Source organism: Centropristis striata, chromosome 19, assembly GCF_030273125.1.
Source record: "Centropristis striata isolate RG_2023a ecotype Rhode Island chromosome 19, C.striata_1.0, whole genome shotgun sequence".
Lineage (NCBI taxonomy): Eukaryota > Metazoa > Chordata > Actinopteri > Perciformes > Serranidae > Centropristis > Centropristis striata.
This window is the reverse complement of record NC_081535.1, coordinates 22,506,546-22,526,247: the sequence shown is the minus strand read 5'-3', so window position 1 is coordinate 22,526,247 and position 19,702 is coordinate 22,506,546. Positions and strand designations below refer to the sequence as shown.

General features: G+C 38.7%; 2 protein-coding genes across 4 annotated transcripts; one reads left to right on the top strand and one right to left on the bottom strand.

Moving 5' to 3' along the window:
- Positions 1 to 287: 287 nt before the first annotated feature.
- On the bottom strand, positions 288 to 6,178 carry fbp1b (fructose-1,6-bisphosphatase 1b). Of its 3 annotated transcripts, none has more exons than XM_059358393.1 (9): positions 6,074 to 6,178; positions 3,337 to 3,532; positions 2,698 to 2,860; positions 2,489 to 2,581; positions 1,433 to 1,573; positions 1,128 to 1,265; positions 889 to 1,008; positions 575 to 764; positions 288 to 468 (listed from the first exon to the last, which is right to left on the bottom strand). In XM_059358393.1, exons 1-8 carry the CDS (start codon positions 6,108 to 6,110, stop codon positions 576 to 578), a joined length of 1,077 nt encoding a protein of 358 aa, XP_059214376.1. In that variant the 5' UTR covers positions 6,111 to 6,178; the 3' UTR covers positions 288 to 468; position 575. The 3 variants fall into 3 exon arrangements, with proteins under 3 accessions (XP_059214376.1, XP_059214374.1, XP_059214375.1); XM_059358391.1 differs by having other exon boundaries at positions 3,337 to 3,539; positions 6,074 to 6,175; XM_059358392.1 differs by having other exon boundaries at positions 288 to 458; positions 3,337 to 3,539; positions 6,074 to 6,175.
- kank1b (KN motif and ankyrin repeat domains 1b) lies at positions 5,587 to 17,889 on the top strand. Its single transcript, XM_059358390.1, has 13 exons — positions 5,587 to 5,757; positions 7,549 to 7,590; positions 7,853 to 7,908; positions 8,762 to 11,335; positions 11,558 to 11,701; positions 12,183 to 12,291; positions 12,371 to 12,538; positions 12,644 to 12,731; positions 13,508 to 13,727; positions 15,884 to 16,026; positions 16,881 to 17,081; positions 17,329 to 17,427; positions 17,518 to 17,889. Exons 2-13 carry the CDS (start codon positions 7,583 to 7,585, stop codon positions 17,578 to 17,580), a joined length of 3,873 nt encoding a protein of 1,290 aa, XP_059214373.1. The 5' UTR covers positions 5,587 to 5,757; positions 7,549 to 7,582; the 3' UTR covers positions 17,581 to 17,889.
- Positions 17,890 to 19,702: the final 1,813 nt, after the last annotated feature.

The following is a 19,702-nucleotide window of genomic DNA, read 5'->3' as shown; positions in this document are numbered from 1 at the left end:
TAATGAGCAATTAGCCTTTCAACACTATAAACATCAATTAACACAATGTGCCACTGGAACACAGGAGTGATGGTTGCTGACAATGTATAATAGATATTTCATAAGAAAATCTGTCGTTTCCAGCTTTAATAGCCATTTACCACATTGACAATGTCTCACTGTATGTCTGTTTTAATTCTAACACAGATTTTCTTTAAAAAATAAGGACTTTTCTAAGTGACCCCAAACTTTTGAGCGGTAGCGTACATTAACCAAGACTTTCCACAACCCAATGAAGAACATGAGGATCTTTTCATTTGCCTTTATTTAAAAAATAAGTCTCTACATTTAACACTTACAGCAGCAAGATGGAACTCGCATATTGTGAGGCAGACTTAGTAGGCTCAGTGAGGTTCCTGGTTTCTTCATTCATTCAACAGTCAGCGTTCTGATTGAGCCCCTTCATTCTGCTGTTAGTCCTTCAAAAAACTGAAGAAAAAAAAACATCCAGTTATTAATTATTCCAGACACTTTGGTTATTGATGCCGATTTTATGTGATCCTGTGCAAGATTGATACATAATAGAGATAAATACCTTATTTGTTATGCTTTTTACAGATGGAAAGATACTCCTGCACGTCATCAGGAGATCCCAGGACCACGGGAACTCGCTCATGGATGGAGGTGGGCTGGATGTCCAGAACGTTCATCGAGCCTGTGGTGGCCATGCCTCCTGCCTGCTCCATGATGTAGGCCATGGGGTTGCATTCATACAAGAGCCTCAGCTGCAAGGCAAGGAGCATAGGAGTCACTTATGTGTAGATTCTTGCTCTAACGTGATGTATCTGATCTGAAACTACCCCATAATGAAAAACTTTTTTGCCAGTTTGTGCAGGCTCTGTTGCTCACCTTGCCCTTAGGGCTCTTGACATTAGCAGGATATAAAAAGATGCCTCCATACACCAGAGTACGATGAACATCGGCTACCATTGAACCAACATATCGGCTGCCATATGGAGCAGAACCATCCTAGAAACACAATAAATGTATGTCAGCATATTCAGAATCATAAATATTTTGCCAGAAAATTCAACATTAGGCCTTGTTTGTTTAAAAAAAAATAGTGATTGTGCAGTCATTGCCATTACCTCTGGGAATTTCTTCTTTTGTAGGTACTCTGACACATCTGGATAAAAATGCTGTGCATATCCCTCGTTCAAGCTGTAGATTTTTCCCTTTTTCTTAATTTTCACATCTTTATCCACCAAGATGAACTCACCAATTGACTGTAAAACAAATACAAGAAAATGATGAGAAACATACCATAAATATCATAATGAAGAAATGTATAAAGCTAAAGTAACAAGCTAAAATAAATGATTGTCACAAAATAACAATATATTTATGTATGCAGTTTTGATGCTGTCCATGAAAGTAAAAACTTCAGTCTTACGGGGTCAAGCATGAAGCAGTTGACTCCTTGACCGGTGGACAGGACCATCATGGTGGCGCTGCCGTACAGAGCATAACCAGCTGCCACAAGGTTTCTTCCAGGCTGCAGAGCATCCTTCTCAGATGGCTCACCATCTGACGTCTGTGGAACAATGCATGGAAAATATCACAACAGGGAGAGGCATTTTGGAAAGCAATACAACTGTTGGCATGATAAGTTAGAAAGTAATTTTCACTGGAAAGAAAACACAAGACAAAATTGTAAAGATATGGCCTCATTCTACAGATTCAGGGCCTGGGCAGCCTTATACGTGCGTGTGTGTGTATATGTGTATATGTGTATATATATATATATATATATATATATATATTAAAGTTCATTGGTCATTCATAGTTCTTAGTAGATATATTTATTCTATAATTTATGTCAGATTATTTGTTGCAGTTCTCCTTTATTCATCCAGGAGTTCTTAAAATGTACTGATGAGAGTAAAAGTCTCCTGGTACGTGAGGTGTGAGAGTTTAATTATTAATTATTATTATTATTATTATTATTATTATTATATTAAAATATTATGCATTACAATATTGAAATTATAGCTGGTAGAGAGAAGGACACTACAACTATGTTATATATATTGTTTGGCAGTTTAATCTATAACACATTTTATGATGCATTTCATTGATAAATTGCAGATAGTTGCAAAAGAAAAACCTAATTAATAAGGATATATGTAACTATATGTCTGATTAAATGTAATAGAGCAGAAAGTCTGTTTTTTCACACTGAAATGTAGCCGTATAGCATAAAAACATACTACAAATGTATACAAGTGTATGTACTGGTCTTAATAATTATATTTAATACTTAAGTACAGAAATAAAGTGTAAATCGACCCTACTACATTATTTTACAGATATTGATTTGCAATACTATGGAGGTTTTCTTAAAATATATAATGAAATCCATATAAAACGTAACTGAAGGCCACACAGAACAACTGGCTGATAATATATTCAGTGTTTTGAGCCAGCATGCTGCATCACAGTTACAAACCTTTTTGTAGATGCCGAAAATTGTTCCAATCGAGACGAGACAGTCAATGTTTGAGGAACCATCCAGTGGATCAAAGCACACAATGTATTTTCCCTGTCAGCCAAGGACAAATAACGTTACAATCATAGCAGAAAGAAAAGTGAAAATCTGTGACATAAAGGAACAGACTTGTACAGACATGCATATGTACAATGTACAGATGTAAGTACCTGCTTGTCTGGTTCCACAATGATGGCCTTCTCATCCTCCTCTGACACCAACACACAGGAGGTGAAGGAGGACTTGATCATGTTGATGACCAGATCATTGGACAGGATGTCCAGTTTCTTCACCTGGTCTCCTGTCACATTGGTGCTTCCAGCAATGCCATAGCTTTCAAAAGAGGCAACGGGAGAATACTGTGATCAAAAAGCCTGATGCAATTTAAAAACAGATTGCAGGAAAATGTAACTATAAATCCAGTTCTCTTGTAAACTGTTCTTGTATGAAAAGTCTGAAAAGCCCCTTATCTTTTTGACCTCTGACCTGAAGGAATGTACACAACATGTACAGAGTTTACCTTTGGACGGTGCCAAAGTTAAAGCTGTTTACTGATTCTTATGGTAAACTGCATGCAACCTAAACTAACAATAAACCCAGATATCAACTCCTATTTCAAACAAATATAAGACAGAGAAAAAATGCACTAGAATAAAAACTTGCAAACCTTAAACTATTTTTTTTAGCAAATGTTTAACTGGGTGAAAAATGTTGTTCTCTTGGTATTCACCTTCATACTCAGAGTAATGCATGTTTCTTTCCATCATTCCCACCTTAGCATAAAAATATTAAAAAGAAAATCTACTCACAGGTTAGCGATCCCAGCCTTCCTGACAGCAGTCGAAATGGCTTTGACAGCAGTGCAGATGGAGTTGAGCAGGTTGGTCAGCTCACCTGTTCCTTGGGCCTTCCTGCCCTCTTCAAGAACAAACCTGGTGAGGGTCACCACATTGGTGTCGAAGGCTCCTTTGTCAGACATTTTGCCGCCAGGTGTGGGACTGGGACCTAATGCCTCAAGTGAAATAGGTGAGCGTAGACCCAAAGTTAAAAAGTGAACTCTAGAACAGAGATAGGGGAAGGGATGGGGGTGTGCAACTCTTCCAACCAATCAAAAGTGTCCTTTTTTCCCACAGTGGGACTGGTATGATCACTTCTGCAACCGTGGGTTTAAAAGAGCAAAGTTCAAAGATAGTGATTTGTTTTAAAGTAGCAAAGGCCTGATTCAATCTCTCCTCACTTTGATTCAAGATTATTATCTTTTTCAGTCTGCACTGGAAAGTTCTGTTAAATATAATTTGTTAGCAACACTTTGAATGAGCAAAATCACTTTATTAACTCGAAATTGAGAAATTGAATGTTAAACAGTATTTAGACTCAACACAATGGGATCTTGTTTCATAGAGTTCATGGTGCAGAAGTGCATAATTATTCCAAATGCTTTTAACAGAAAAAATGTTTTAACAGCTAAATTAACCAGCCTTACTGCTTAGAGATTACCAATAATTGCGCCATGCCTTTCAAACAATAACTTCTTGTTTTTAGTTGAATTTGTTTAATTTTACAATTTCCAAGTTATTAATGAGATTTATTTAGCTTATTTAACATAGTTAAGAGGAAAAATAGCCTACAGTCACTACCACTTATATACTTTCCTTGCAATAAAAAAGAGAAAATAATTGTTGCACAGCTTGTTCTAGTTATGACTCGCTCAGCACTTCTCTGGTAACACTAATATAACTGCTTAAACTTTCCTTTCCTGCGTGATCCTGAAGATGTGCAAAGTTCAAATCATGGGACTCATTGTCCCCGTCTACACCTCCTAATTTTATATATCACCTTTATTAACGTGCTGTTAAAACAGGCATGCATGGACATACTGACACATGGAAAGATAAAAGTATAGCTGGAGTTATTGTCTTACAACATAAGCGTAAATAAAATTTGCCAGACACCCGTTTCACAACAGGGAAAGTTAAAGTTGAACTTTGAACTTCACAAAGATAACAGGCATGACCATAGCTACCACCATGAGGTAATGAATAATGGTTAATCACAAACCACTCACAGCTTTTGGGTAAATGATAACAACAGTATGAGACAGTATGAGAGATTTTCAAAGATTACACAACAGATTTTGGTTGAATGGGTTCCTTACATACACATCCAAACTTGTTCAAATAAAATGTTTAAGTTATTTTGTCTGTAAAGAGCATATGTTACAGTACAATGAAGTCCTTTTCCCTGGAATTGCATTTAAACTTTACGAAAACAACTTATTGTCTTGTGAAGTGCAGAATGTATTTCTTTACTGTGTCCACACGATGTCACTGTGCAGCTTACAAGCTGTTGCATATATAAATTAAATGTGGGTATAGATTTAATAATGAGCAGCAGGCATTTCCTGCTGGTAACTGCTGAGCCTTGAATTAATTTCAGATTTGTAGTTCTCTACGAATAAAAGCAGACACTTTTTTTTCTTTCCTTAATTTAGGCACCTCCAAAATAGCTCTGCTAAGGTACAGTACCATTTTGCAGAATGTAAGAGTGACCAACTTTTGTTTGCCATTATTGCAATTTAATTACTGGAATAGTATAGTTATACCCATGCAAATTATTTTAACAAAGAATAATGGGTAATTTTATTTGGCTCCAGGAAAAACATTTATTTAGTCTATACCACGAGGGAAAAGTGGATTTAGATATAATTCAAATATTAATGCATACAAAATGTTTCAATAACAGTAAGTATACACTTGGAGTTGTGTGTTAAGAATGTTTTCTAAAAATACACAACTGTTGATTAATGGTCGAAACATGCCACTTAACCAGCCATTCTCTTGGAGAGAAGCCTGCAGAAAATTGTAAGAAAGATGCCTGTGAGACAACAGAGACCAAATCATGTCTTCTTAAGGCTGTTTAATAGATTCAATAGAAGAAAAGACATCATCAATATTTCACTGAGCACTATTCATCACCTGACTGACTCCCAGGAGCAGCTGCTCTGCATGTTGACAGCTACCCGCGCATGCGTAGTATCTGCCCTACTCCTGCAGAGTAAACTTCTTTCTTACTTTAGGATGGAACGTGAAATAAAGGAGGAACTTGAAGAGACTCACGATCGCATTAATGTCTAATAAGTTATATTCGACCTTTCCCGACTGATAAGGTTGCTGTGTGGCACTGTATTTTTACTTCTACATCACCTCAACTTGTTATCTTCCTCTGCACAGGTGAGTGGCATCCCATGACTCTGCTAGCTTGCTAACGGAGGCTAACGACGCATCGACTTAATTGAAGCTTAATTTTAACAGAAAAAAACCCGACACTTTTTGTTTAACATACTGATATTGCACCAAAGTCAAACTATTATAACATAGTTTATCTTCTCTCACCGTGGCCACAAGGCGTCAGGCTTAAGCAGCATCCAACTTTGCTAACTACTGTTTTGGGTAGCCTAAAGTCAAAGTTTGGCCCATTTTTTAAAAAGACAATTAGCAATTAAGTTATCTTTAACTACACAATATGTCATCTTTTACAACAACTTACAGCAGGTTTTGTGAGTGTCAAAGTTGAGGATGTCCATGTGAATTGCATTTCTCTGAAGCTAAATGTTAATTAACGACTTCCCAAAACCACCTGGAAAATAGAAAAGGGGGGGGGGGGGGGGCATTCTGCCTTGTGACCCCTTAAGACAAAACACTGTCCTCTCGACCTCTTGCTGTTGAATAATAATAATAATAATAATATTTTATTAAAAGTAAAGATTAGAGGGGAGAAAACGTTTTGCTGATTGTTCTGGTACTATTCGACATTTCACATAAGTGTTTCAAGTGAAGTCAGTATTACAAATCACAAATTGGCCTCAGGGGGCTTTAAAAAATATGTGCTGCATAAAATGTGTTATGTCCTTTTTGACCCTCGCTTCCGATAAGGAAACAATCCCCAAACAAAACCCTTTTGTTTGATACATCACAGCCAAAAAGTTGCCTAAGATTAACTGCAAAAACCGCATTCACCTTTAATGTGTCACAATAGCGATACAGTAGTGAAGGTCACTGAAACAACCCATTTTTTGTAAGATATAAAACACATAAGTGTATAAGAGAGACACTTCTCGGTGTCCTCTGGGTGTCAGTCTGTGAGTAAATTAGTGAATGAGTGATTGAATGAGGATGTATAAGAATCAAAAAGGCCTAAAACATGAAAACATTTCAAACCTTGTACTTAAATGTTAACGTCCTTGTGTCTTTCCTTATCTCTCCTATCGCTGCTTTATCTCATGCTATCACATTCCTGAATGTATTTATTTTTTAAGCATTTGTTCTCTCTCTTTAACAGCAAACTTGTCTTTTCTTCGCTACAATGACTTTTCCCAAGTCAGTCTGACCCTGTAACATTCATGTGATTTCAGCAGAAATAGTACTTTTCGGTCACTGTGGCTGACTATAAAGAGAGCTTGCTGAACTTATTGGATTTATTGCCTGAGGCTTCATGTCATGCGCTCACTCAGGTTTTCAGGCTTCACAGTGTCAGTGTCGAGACAGCCTGATTTTGATGTAGAGAGTGTTTATATATATATATACATATATATATATATATATATATATATATATATATATATACACGCACACACACAGTGTATACACCAAATATATTCTGACACATCTGCTAAATGTTACGTATGTAAGACTGGGAGTAACACCTGGATGTAACACCTGGATTCTATATATTCTTTCATATATTAGCTATATTACCATGTGTTTTCTCATACTTGACTTGAACATTATATTAAATGTTCTTTTCTCTGTTAAGTCCTGATGTTTTTTCTGCTGGAACCACCCAATTTCTCCTAAGCTATCTCATTTAAACTTGTTTTATTCAGAAACACTAATCAACTTTTCACTTCAGTTGCAAATGTAACCACCTCTCTATGAAGGGGAGAACATATACAAGACATTTAAACAGAAATAAACCCATGTGCATCTTTTGCTCTCCTCAAAACCTCCGTGTGCTGAGAACAGAAGGTGCTTAGTGATGAGAAAATGATACAGCGTTATGATGCGGTGAGTCACTGTTGTGCACTGAGCCTTAGCCTTTTGCCCACTGTACTTTTTGCAGAATTAACTATAATATGTCATGGCCTGGTATTGCATTTCCTTTATGTAAGCATTGTAAGGTTAGCCGTTATTGACTGCTGGACTTGTGAGAGAGAGAGAGAGAGAGAGAGAGAGAGAAGGAGAGAGAGATTGAAGTAATGCAGAAGGATAATACACGCACAGTAAAATAAGTTATGCTTGCTACACTTTTCTTCATCTTAATTTACAGACTTCAAATCAGAACATTCATGGCTCAAGGCAGTTACATCATGAGAAATGTGTCAGGTAACTATTGCTATTACTTTCTAAATACCTTAAATGCTTATTTTGTTGTCTATTTAATAACCTGTGTGTTGCTTTTCATGCACAAAATATGTTTAGCTTCTGGTTTATAGGGGTTGTGATGGAATTAAAAAATTACAAACAGTGGAATATCTATATCTATATCAACTCAAACAGCCCTCTGAACTAGACAGTGAAAGTATTTATATTTTAAATTAATTTATACCTGTTTAAGGAATTACAATGGTCAAGTATTTGACAAATGAAAAGGATTTCTGTTACTTTTTTGTGTGTTTACTGGCTGAAATACTTGTCTGTAGATAGATGTCTGTGGTTGAGAAAACCTGCCAAAAGTATGGTCAGGCATTTGGAGGGAGAGTTGCACAGTAATTATAGAGTGGGTTTAGTCTATGTAGAGAGACATGGCATTTGGAGAGAAGTGACTGTCGAAAACAGAGTGTCTACACAATTGTAGATCCTCCTCTGTCCCTCCTCTTCTTGTGGGTCAGACTCAGGGAGTTTATAGTCAAAAACATTTCGAGGGGATCGAAGGAAGACTCTAGACTTGAATAGAAACGGCCGCTGATGAGCATATAATACTGAGGTAAGTAAAGACAAAAATCTAAGGACAGAAGGTATATTGCGTAAAGCCTTAGAGATTGTATTTTCAAGTGTTTGTTTTGAAAAGTTAAAAACAGATTCTGTCTCTGATTCACTGTTGTAAATATAAAGTTTTAAAGATGTTTTTTCAACTCAAAACTTCATTTGTTTTTTCATCTCAGGCAATCAGGGACATTTAATTTGGAATATTTATTTTACTGTAAGAGTAATTGTTATTCCACTGTTGGTCTCACAGGTCAAAACACTGAAGAGTGTGTTTCTAACTACCTGGGCATTGACTACAACTATCAGTCGGACGTGGACTACCTCAAGTTTGTGGACAGTTTCCAAAACGGCAGCACCATTAAGCGGTTAAGCCTTAAGAGGAGGCCCCGAGTGGCCGTCAACAATGTGGAAAAAACAGAGAGTGGCATTTCATCCAGCCAGTCGCATTCAGCAGAATCTTTGTCATCATCTGGCACTGATGATACAAGACTACTGGGCATGTCTTCTACAACCAGAGGTCGACCTCCTCTTCCTCCACCACATGGTTCCTCATTGGATAATAAACCCTCCAGGAATGAAGGACCAGGAAGCTCTCAGGCACCTAATGAGTCAAAGCCTCAACCTGCTACAAGATCTCTTGCTTTACAAAGACAAAGCCCTGTGGTGGAAAAGACCTTAATGGAGACCCTCAAAAACTTGGAGCAGGAGGTGGCGAGCCAGACTCCACCTCAGCCCCATCCCCGTCGTAGACTGGCCAGCTTTGGAGGGGTAAGCTCTCATGGGTCGCTCTCGCCCTTCACTGGACTGGGCGCATTTAATCAGAACAACAATGGGAACAAGCCTACCGGCTCAGGAAGTGATGCGCATGTCCACCTTAGCTCGTCACTGGGAAGCAGAGGCAGCACAGGATGCCTTCGGCTTAGCCCACAGAGCTCTGGTAGAACCACCCCAGTTCCCACACACCTGCAGCTTGTCCGTGACCAGATGGTGGTAGCTCTGCAGAGGCTGAAGGAGTTGGAAGAGCAGGTGACAATCATCCCTATCCTCCAGGTAAAAATCTCGGTCCTTCAGGAGGAAAAGAGGCAATTGGTCTCCCAGCTCAAGAATTATAGTGACATTGAGGAAATAAATGATGAGATCTGGAAAAGAGCATGTAGCATGGAAGAATCTGACACTGAGAACAAGGTGAATACTGAGGAAGGAGTTGAGGGCATAGAGAGTGACTGCACCAACTTCAGTGAGTTCAGGCAACTGACTAAAGAGATGCAGGCATTGGAAAGAACCATCAAGGGTGGACATTTGCAAGCATGGCATGGAAAAGGCCCTAGCCCTCTCCATGACAAGGCTATGAAGTTGGTCGCAGTTGGAACTGACAAAAAATTAGATATCAACTTGTCTGAATCCACAAAAGAAAACAAATATGTGAACACTGAACAGGTAGAGATGAGATCCATTGCAACAGAGGTGTCTGAAGTTAACCTTGGAATTTATACAGAAAGGGAAGCAGAGATTGATGCCCAACAACTAATTATAGGTGCCTTGAAGGAGAGAATTTGTCACTTAGAAGCAGAGATGAAAGAATCAGCTCTCCAGACAGAGATGAGCCGTCTTAAACTGGAGCTTCAGGCTGCAGGAGCTAGAAACCGAGCAGATAAAGCCTCGTCTGCTAGACCATCCACTGTGAGCACAGGCAGCGAGGCAAGGCCTCACACCACAAGCCAAGGAGTAGGTAATCACACAGAGCTCCGAGATGCCAGCGTAGGGGAGGTAACAGAGGTGAAGACTGTGGGAGTGTCTTGTTGCACGGCTGAGGTGAAGAATGTTTGCACAGGACCAGATGTACCCATGAGTCACTGGGAGGTCAGGAAGCGAGTGGAGACCATGGAAAAGGGCGTGGGGATCCAAGTTTTTACAACTACACAAGGAGTTTGTACAGAGATAAAGTTATATAGTGATGCAGAAACCAACACAGTGGTACCAGTAGAGAATCTGGGGCCTAAGAAAGGACAGGTTAAGTATCGTTCTGTGGGTTGTGGGGACTGTTCTGTTGATGTTATCATCTGTGAGGCAAAAGAAGTTGTTTCTCAAGGTATAGCCACAGATACCATCAGAGGAGTGGATCTGGGAATCATGGCATGTCCCCAGACAGCTTCTCAGCGTACCAACACCATGTCCAGTTCAGTGTCTCGCTTCACCAACACCAGACATGCCTTCAACACAGACTCCAGCACCAATACTGTCCTAAGTACCCAAGACAAGCACACCAACACAACTCAAACTGTTACGAGGACAGTGTCAGTAGGCAACAGGGTCAAAGGCATCGCCCCAGAGACATGCTCAATTGCTGTGGGAACAGACAATTTGCCAGGAAGTGCCTTCAAACAAACACCAGGGACAGTCCCCAAAGTAACCCGAGATGCTGGTGTTGGATTCACGAACATAAATGACAATTTCCTGGTTGGATTGAAGACCCGTAATATGGCCTCTGGACCCTCCCATCTCCCTGACCCCATCAAGACGCGGAGCATTGGTGTTGGGGAGGGGAGGATTCGGGATTTGTCAATTGCTTCCAGTACACCTGGCCAGTCGTTCCAGCAATCGTCACAGTCCCAGTGGGATCCAGAGCTGAACCATTACATAGAGAAGATGCATTGGCTTCTCAGGGAGCATGGGGACCTGCTCACAGAGGACCACACTCCACAGAAGGAAGGGTTTGCCCAGCAGCACAGTAGCAGAGGAAATGCTAGCTCCAAGCTGTCCTGCACTAACAAAGCTGAAGCTCAAGACGGAACAGAAGTCCATCCTTTAGACTCTCAGACACCAGGTAACGCTGTAGATTTGGAGTTTTCTTGTAAATGTTGTAGTTACAAATAGCATATCTCACGTAAGGCGTTGTCTGTATCCAACTCATTTGGGAGGTCCTTTGATCACAAGTTTGGCAGTTTCATCCCCTTTACAAGGCCCCTTATAAATGTAGTCCATTTACCATTTATTAGCGTCTTAACTGCAATATACAATTAACTAATATCCTCTTTCTTTGTTGCAGTCAGCAGAAACTTTCAGTCCCCATCTCAAATCGTAGTTGACTCTCAGTGTGACAATGCAAACCCAGGAACCTGCCAACAGGGTGATTCAGAGGTGAAAAGAATGATACAGATGTTGGAACAACAGACCTCATCATCTCTGCAAGGTAATAATGTGTGGATGTGGGTATTATAAAGTTAATCTTCATGAGAAATAGAGTAAACATTAGGTGGCTACAAATACTGTCTGTGTGAAAGTAGTCCAGTTTAAAAATACTTTGCTTTCAGAGGCCCACTCTAAACTTGCATCTAGAGGAAGTGGTTGCCTTTGGCTTGGCAAGTTGACTTTCAGAGGGATACACTTGCAATGTTTGGAATGATCCCTGGTTTTGGAGGGCGTCACATACCACATACCAGTTTGTGGCTGAGGGTCTAAAATTGAATGGCTTTCGTAGGAGGAGTTGGCGTCAGAGAAAGCTTTCCCTTTTCTTAAATGAGGCCTTCAGATTTGTAAGAATGTATTATATCCTCACCAAGTCCTGCCCACATTGACACAGTTGGTTTCTATGTGTTTCTTTACATATGTTGAATTTAATAAGAATACACTATGTTAAGATTCAGAAGCATGTGCTGCATTGTTGTTTCCAGACAGGGCAAGTAATGCTGGTGGGCTGCGATCTGTAATGAAGAAACAGAATGGCAACCAAGGCTGTAGCAGCAGCAGGAAGAGTATGAAGTTCATGAGGGTGACCACAGGGTAAACTTTTTATGTCTATGCTCATATTTTGTATGGGAACAGATTTTCACTGTATTAACTCCTGGGTTTATGTCTGTAGTTTGGACCCCATGTCATCTTATGAGCTCTCTGCCATTGAGAAGGCAAACTCGGAGGAAGTGGAAAGGAGAGGAAACAAAAAATCTTCTCATGATGGAATGCAAGGAAGAAAGGGTAAAGGTGGCTCCAACAAGGGCCTGAAACCATCTGCAAAATCACATACACAGAGGTACACAGTCCAGAAGTCACATCTGAGTTGAATAAGATTACTGCATTACCTTTCAATATTGCAATCTTGCACCATGTAACCTGTAGCATTTTATATTCCTTTCAGGTGTACGTTAAGTGAAAATATGTTTTCTGCTTGTCAAGCCTTAAAGATGCACCTCAGTGATGACACAGCTTTATCCAGCAAGGAATTGGTATGTTTTGTTCACTATATTTTGCAGAGAACCATTGAAGGTCACATTGTGTGTGTGTGTGTGTGTGTGTGTGTGTTTGTGTGTGTGTTTGTGTTTGTGTGTGTGTGTGTGTGTGTGTGTGTGTGTGTGTGTGTGTGTGTGTGTGTGTGTGTGTGTGTGTGTGTGTGTGTGTGTGTGTGTGTGTGTGTGTGCGTACATTTAATGGTATGTCACTGGATGGGTGTGGAGAGATGCTAAGGCAGGGTGTGTTCAAGTATGTCATTTAAAATGAAATGACTTTGGCATTGGATGGAAAAAGCGCAGGAATGTGTCGGCTCTGTAATTTTCTGTCATTGCACTTTTCTTGCATTTTGAAAAGAACTTTATTTGTAAGTGAAAGAGACTCCTCACTTGCACAATAAATTGGTAAACAAATAGAGCGAAGGGAAGTTCAAAAGAATATTTTGAATAGGAAAATCGAGACAGATTTCATAATGAGACTTGAAATACTAACAAAACTCTCGACATGGCAAAAAACTTTTGTATGGATTATGTGAAGACAGATTCCGAAGCTTATTTTATTGATATGGTTTTGGACATTTTAATAATGAGTTGTTGCTTTGTTATGCTCTTTGTCGCAGTTCTTTCAGTCACACCCTCGTAATAACAATTTTCTCCTTTCCATTCAATGTTGAAATTGCTCTGCAGGCTGTGAATTATGGCAACTTGCAAGACATTTATAGATGCATCCAAACACGTTTATGTTTTTCTTTTTTTTATTCTTTTGTCCTTTGCAGCATGACTGCCTTCAAACACTTCAGCAAGAGTGGTTTTCTGTGTCCAGCCACAAGTCAGCCTCTGCTGACACTATGGGCGATTACCTATCGACATTTCGTGTCATTTCACCTTCAGTATTGCAACATATAGCCAACATGGCTGATGGCAATGGAAACACAGCGCTGCACTATAGTGTGTCTCACTCCAACTTTGGCATTGTCAAGAAACTGCTTGATGCAGGTACAGTAATACTCACAGGGAAACCAAAGGACATGTTCAGATACTTGTACTTGACTCGAGTGTATCTATTTTTTTAATTTATTTTTTTATTTCCATGTTAAGCTGCTTTATAATTATACTCCATTTTGGAGGCAAATATAGCATTGTAATCCACTACATTTGTTTTACATCTTTAGATTCAAGTTTTCAATACTCAATTTAAACAAACAAATAAATTATTATTTCATTTTATGGATTAAGGTACCCTGCTGTAGGCTGTAAAATTATAAAAAATAATAATAAAAAAATAGTATTTGCTCTTTCTTCACCTGCTGCTACATTAGAGTTAATTAAACACATTAATTCATTTTAATCCAAAAATGTAATTATTCTTAAATGGATGCAAAATGAGTACTTTTATTGTTGGTACTGAGTATGTTTTGGTGCCAATACTTTTTTACTTTTACTCAAGTAAGATTTAGAATATAGGGCCTTTACTTTTAGCAGAGTATTTACAAACTGCAGTATTATTCCTTTTAATTAAGTAAACGTTCTGAAGACTTCTTCCACTGCTGAATCTAACAACATGATGTCATAATGCTCTGGTTCAGTGTGTTGTCTGCAGACATTACTATGCTTCCCAACAGCCACTAGGGGGCAAATTTTCTATATTGAGTGATTGAGTAAGATCATAGTTGTCATTTACAGTAGACTGGGGATGCTGGGGACATGTACCCACTGATTTTTGAAATGTCAGATTTTGTCCCCACCAATTTCTAGAAACCTAATTTGTTAAAATGTTCAGGAAAAATGGGTTGCATCAAGAAATATCAACTAACAAATAAAAAAACGATGTATTTATCTTTTCATACTTATTTTAACAATATGTAAACATACAATTGAATACTGAAGAAACAAACTTGCATTGTCCAAAGGAGCAATGCAACCTAAAAAAATAAAAATAATCTGGTCTACTTATTCCAAAAGACCCAAAATATGCATTTGTCTCAGTTGCCTATGCAATTTTGATGTTTTCCTTTTTTTCTCCCCTGAACAACAGTAATGAGCTACTCTGACCATATACTGATTACCCCATTATATTGCCTAAAATTGTTAGTTTTTTTTCCCCCAGCAAAACAGATTTTCTTTTAAAATGTATCTTTTTTACTCTCAGACAAAACAATAATTACACCACACTTTAAAAATCCATACACTTTATTTATTTGTTAAAAAAAACTATTAAGATATGTTATTGATCTTCAGACGTTCTGCACTTTACTGCTGTGCCTGTCTCTACTAACCTGTAGTGCAGGTTGTGTAATTGGTAATGGTAACATTAGAAATGAAATGTAAAGATGTACTTTTAAAACCATAATGACCAACATTTCCAATATTTTCCCCAGCTGTACACAGGTCTAAAAGGGATCAAAGGTACTAAATATACGTCAGGGCCAGGACATTAAGAAATCTTAATCAATATAAGTTGAACAGGCAAACATTGAATAAGTGAATAAGAATAATAATAAGAATTGAATAAGTCCTAATGGAGGAGATATAGTATTATTTCTTATTTTTCACTAAAAGCTTTGCTACAGCTTTCAGCAGAGATTGGACCTACTTCTGTCTGTATCAAGGCCAGGTGGAATAGAGGTAAACAAATCCGAAAGGAAGTACTGACCCCCAATCCACCCTGTCACACAAACGTACTAAAAGTTTATTTTTGTAATGTTCCCGAAAGAAAAGCATGATGAAAGCTTTGGTTAAAAGCCCTTCTGAAAAAGTAAGTGAAGGTTGTTTGATGCACAAGCTACAATTTAAAACTATTTAGAATTTTATCATTCACAAAATTTTTACAAACTTTTAATTGAAAAGCCGAGATGAAGCCAGAGTAATTTGAGTACTTTGAGCGAGGCCGAAATGTTTGTCATTGCTGCTCTGCAATTAAAGCATGGCTGAGAGTGCTAACATTTTAGAAGCAACACACTGAATATCGTTTGGGGTTTGGTCATCTAATTTGATATTTTAACATAGAAATGTCCTATTTTGTGCAGGTTTTTCTATATGAAACTTGGTTAAAAGTAAAAAAAAAAAGTACCAGCAATAAATAAATGAAGATATAAACCTCTGTCCTCCTTTAATCTTTCTGCGTTCTTCTTTTCTTTCTTTTTTCTCTGCAGATGTGTGTAACGTCGATCAACAGAACAAAGCAGGTTACACGCCCATCATGCTGGCTGCACTCGCAGCAGTAGAAAGTCCAGAGCAAATGAGAGTTGTGGAGCAACTCTTCACAAAAGGAGATGTCAATGCCAAGGCCAGCCAGGTCAGTCTGTTTCCTGGTAATGGAAGTGGGTGTGATGTCCTGCTGTTTCTCTAAATTGTGTCCATATGCTGCCATGGGTACTACTAAAAACAGCTTGTTGTTGAGTCTTTAATGCTTGTGCAGTTACATGGGATATCATGGAACCATTACATAAAATGTTCCTGTACCTTCTGCACATCATATCATGAATAGCCCCTTTCGGTCTGCTGATTCAAGCTACGACATTTACGCTTCTGTGATGTTTCACCTTCAGTCTAAACGTCTCAGAGACGTAATGGGGGGACCAAGTGATCCCAGCTCTGTACCGCCTTCCAAGGTAGTAACAAAGGCGCTCAATGTGAACCGGCAAGAAGGAAATCACGTGATGTACATTATTTGTGCAACCAACACTCGAGTAATAAGAAAGAAAGTATCATCAGAAACATGCCTATCACCTAATTGAATCATGTTCATCATAATGCAGAACAACTTTGCTTTATGATGTAGAATCTCTACAGTGAGGAAACAGCACAACATTCAGTTCTTCAGCCATCATTGTTTTGAATACACTCACCGCTACTGCGCAGCACTACTGCTTCTCTCACTTAGTTCCTGCAATGTGAATGGACGCCAATATTACACCTCTGCAGAACAAGTGTGAATGTCCTGAGGTGAAATGACAGGAGAGTTCGTCACTGCACTTTTGCAGCACTTTTGCAGAACCGCAGTATGAAAAGGGCTAATGTGTGGAGAATGGTTGGATCTGCCTGACTCTACAAACAAGCTATGGCTCTATATTTAAAATGCTTGAGATGTGTGGACTCAGCCTCATTAACCCTATTCACTCTGTTTAACCCCTCTCTCCTGCCATCCAGGCGGGTCAGACAGCACTGATGCTGGCTGTGAGCCACGGCAGGATGGACATGGTGCAGGCGCTCCTGGCTCAGGGGGTGGAGGTCAATCTGCAGGACGACGAGGGCTCCACGGCGCTGATGTGCGCAAGCGAGCACGGCCACGCCGACATTGTTAAGCAATTGCTGGCACAGCCAGACTGTGATGCCACCCTGACTGACAGCGTACGTGAGTCATTACAGCCACTCTGTGCGGCTTCTGTAAATGTGTTGGCTTCAAGCTGTGAGGCTGAAGCATTTCAACTTCGTCTCACATATTATGTAAGCGAAGAGTGAACGCTTGTTTAAGAATTTCGATTTAATATGTCAGGGAAACAAAGGAGTTGTAATTAAATTAAATGTATACAGTATACTTATTCCATCTGTAAATGTACATAAATTGCTCTCATGCTGTGTTTGTGTGTGTTTACAGGATGAAAGCACAGCCCTGTCTATTGCTCTGGAGGCAGGACATAATGATATTGCAGTGCTCCTTTATGCACATGCCAACTTCTCCAAAGGACAGACAGGGGTATGTAGGTCAACAGTCATTCTAACATTTATACTCAGTATGTAGTTTGTTTCTAAAAAATCTTTTTATTGTGTGTATGTGTTACAACAGGTAGCGGCGCGTCACAGTGGCAAGTCTCTCTCCTCCTCTGGTGGCAGAAATAACTTTGAATGAGGTGATGCCCCAAAGCCTGAATTGATGCTTATTAATTCTTATTTATGTAGTGATTCAGTATCAAAGACCCCATAATGAAGTGGGAAATTATAAATAGTTGTCTAACAATTGACAGAATGCAAATTATTCCCTGACATGTATGAGATTGCATGATTGTATAGTATTTAATTCATAGTTAACATATGCATGGCAGAGTATATTATTTATGTTCATATGAGCTTAAAGTAAATGCTTTATCTTAAATCAATCTATGATATACTATCAATTCAAATTTTCTTTAATAATTTAATTCTCTTTGCAATGTTTTATAATTGCAAAAGAAAAAAAAGACACAAAACAGTACAAGAGCATCAAAACTCATAAAGTTGTGGCAGTAAATATGTTTTAAAAATTTTTTTAAAAAATACATTTTTTTTTTTTAAATTGTCTTAATTATCCTGATGAAAAAATCTTTAAACCATAAAACTAATTAAACTTTGTACACCCAATATTTTTTATTGTAATGTAAAAAAAAATCAATTTGTATTTATAAGTAAATAACTTTTCTGTATCTGTTCTGCTTCACTAGAATAACTATGAAGCATGATATGTTTTTTAAACATGATTCATTTTTGTAATTTTACCAAAACTATAGTGATATGCACGTGCATACAACTCTCGCACTTCTTTGTCTGAGATTGAAGGGAGATGTTGTTGTTAATGACATATACTGTGAAGGAATACACATCTTTGCTTACTCGCTTGGATGAGAAGATGAATATAGGGCCCTATTTAAAATATCCATATAAATGATATTGTTGAGTTCGCCAATTGATCATACTACCCTAGTGATTGCTTACTATGTGAGTCTGAGATTCGGAGCTACTGTTAGCTATTTTGGTCAATTGGTCAATAGCTTTCTGCTGCCTCAAGATGGCAGTGTGTTAACACTGGGCGTGACCACTCGTCATTTAAAGACCGACACACCCGTGGTGGAACAGATGGGCGCAAGTACTGACACAACGTGGGCGCTGGGTGTGAAAATGACAACTGTTGGTGTGAAAATAGCGATGAAAGTTGCGCTATGTGCCACCTTGCGCCACTTGTAAGATAGTGTACTCGATGTGCTAATTTGTGAGTTTTTCTTTAGACTGAGCATACTGAGCAGAGAATATGCGTAATTCCAAAATGTCAAACTACTCCTCTTAGTGGTGTCTATGTTATAATGGATAGTTTTGACACTGATGAAGGCTAAACAGCTGAATGTGTTCTCTTCCGTAAATAAAGTGATTTGTCATCATTGACTACAACGCTCTCATCATTTGCTGAAACAATCTTTTACTGTAAACTTTCAGTCCCACAAGTACGGTATTTATTGTGTTATAGTTTCACAGGATATTTTTATTACTACACAATTTATCTGAGTCACACTCACATCTATTTCACAAAGGGGAAGAGCAATAATCTAAAGAAAAAAAACAAGCTTTTATATTGTGGTTCAGTGGGCAAGGTTACCTCAAGATTGTTTTCTCCAGTTTATTTCTGTCCCATTCTGCTGTTGGCTGCTGATCAAATGAAGCAAAGACACTTCCAAGAAAAGGTACACAGAGACTTTTTAAAGAGTGTTAAAGCTTTTAATGGAGCCCTTTTTTCCGTTTTATTCCACATTCAACAGGTTTCAATTTCAGCAGCTTTCAGTGGGTGTCTTGGATGAATGTTTTCTCACATTTTTCTTTCTGTGTGACTCAACCAGTTGGGAGAAAAAAAAGCCTGTTGAAACTTCAAGGGGTCATTCAAACCTCTTTCCCCAGCCTTCAGTCTGGCAGACACTAGTTTGATTCATCCCTTGATGCCCAGCTCTTTGTTTTCTCTCGCCGCCTTTTCCCTTCCATCTCACCTTTTATCATCCTCTGTTTCCATACCGTGCCCACTTGCCCACACGTGTGTCCATTGTAAGCTTTTATTGACTATTTTACAAGGACAGAGCAGCAAGTTGCTTTAAATTTTAAACATATTTTCAGAAGGCTGATATAAACAACTGACTCGTTGTTAGTTGGCTATTGTAGCCTGACAGTGCAAATCACTGCCTGATCAAAGTAAGCTCGGCTCCATCCATGTTTGCGCCACTGCCAATTATGACTGA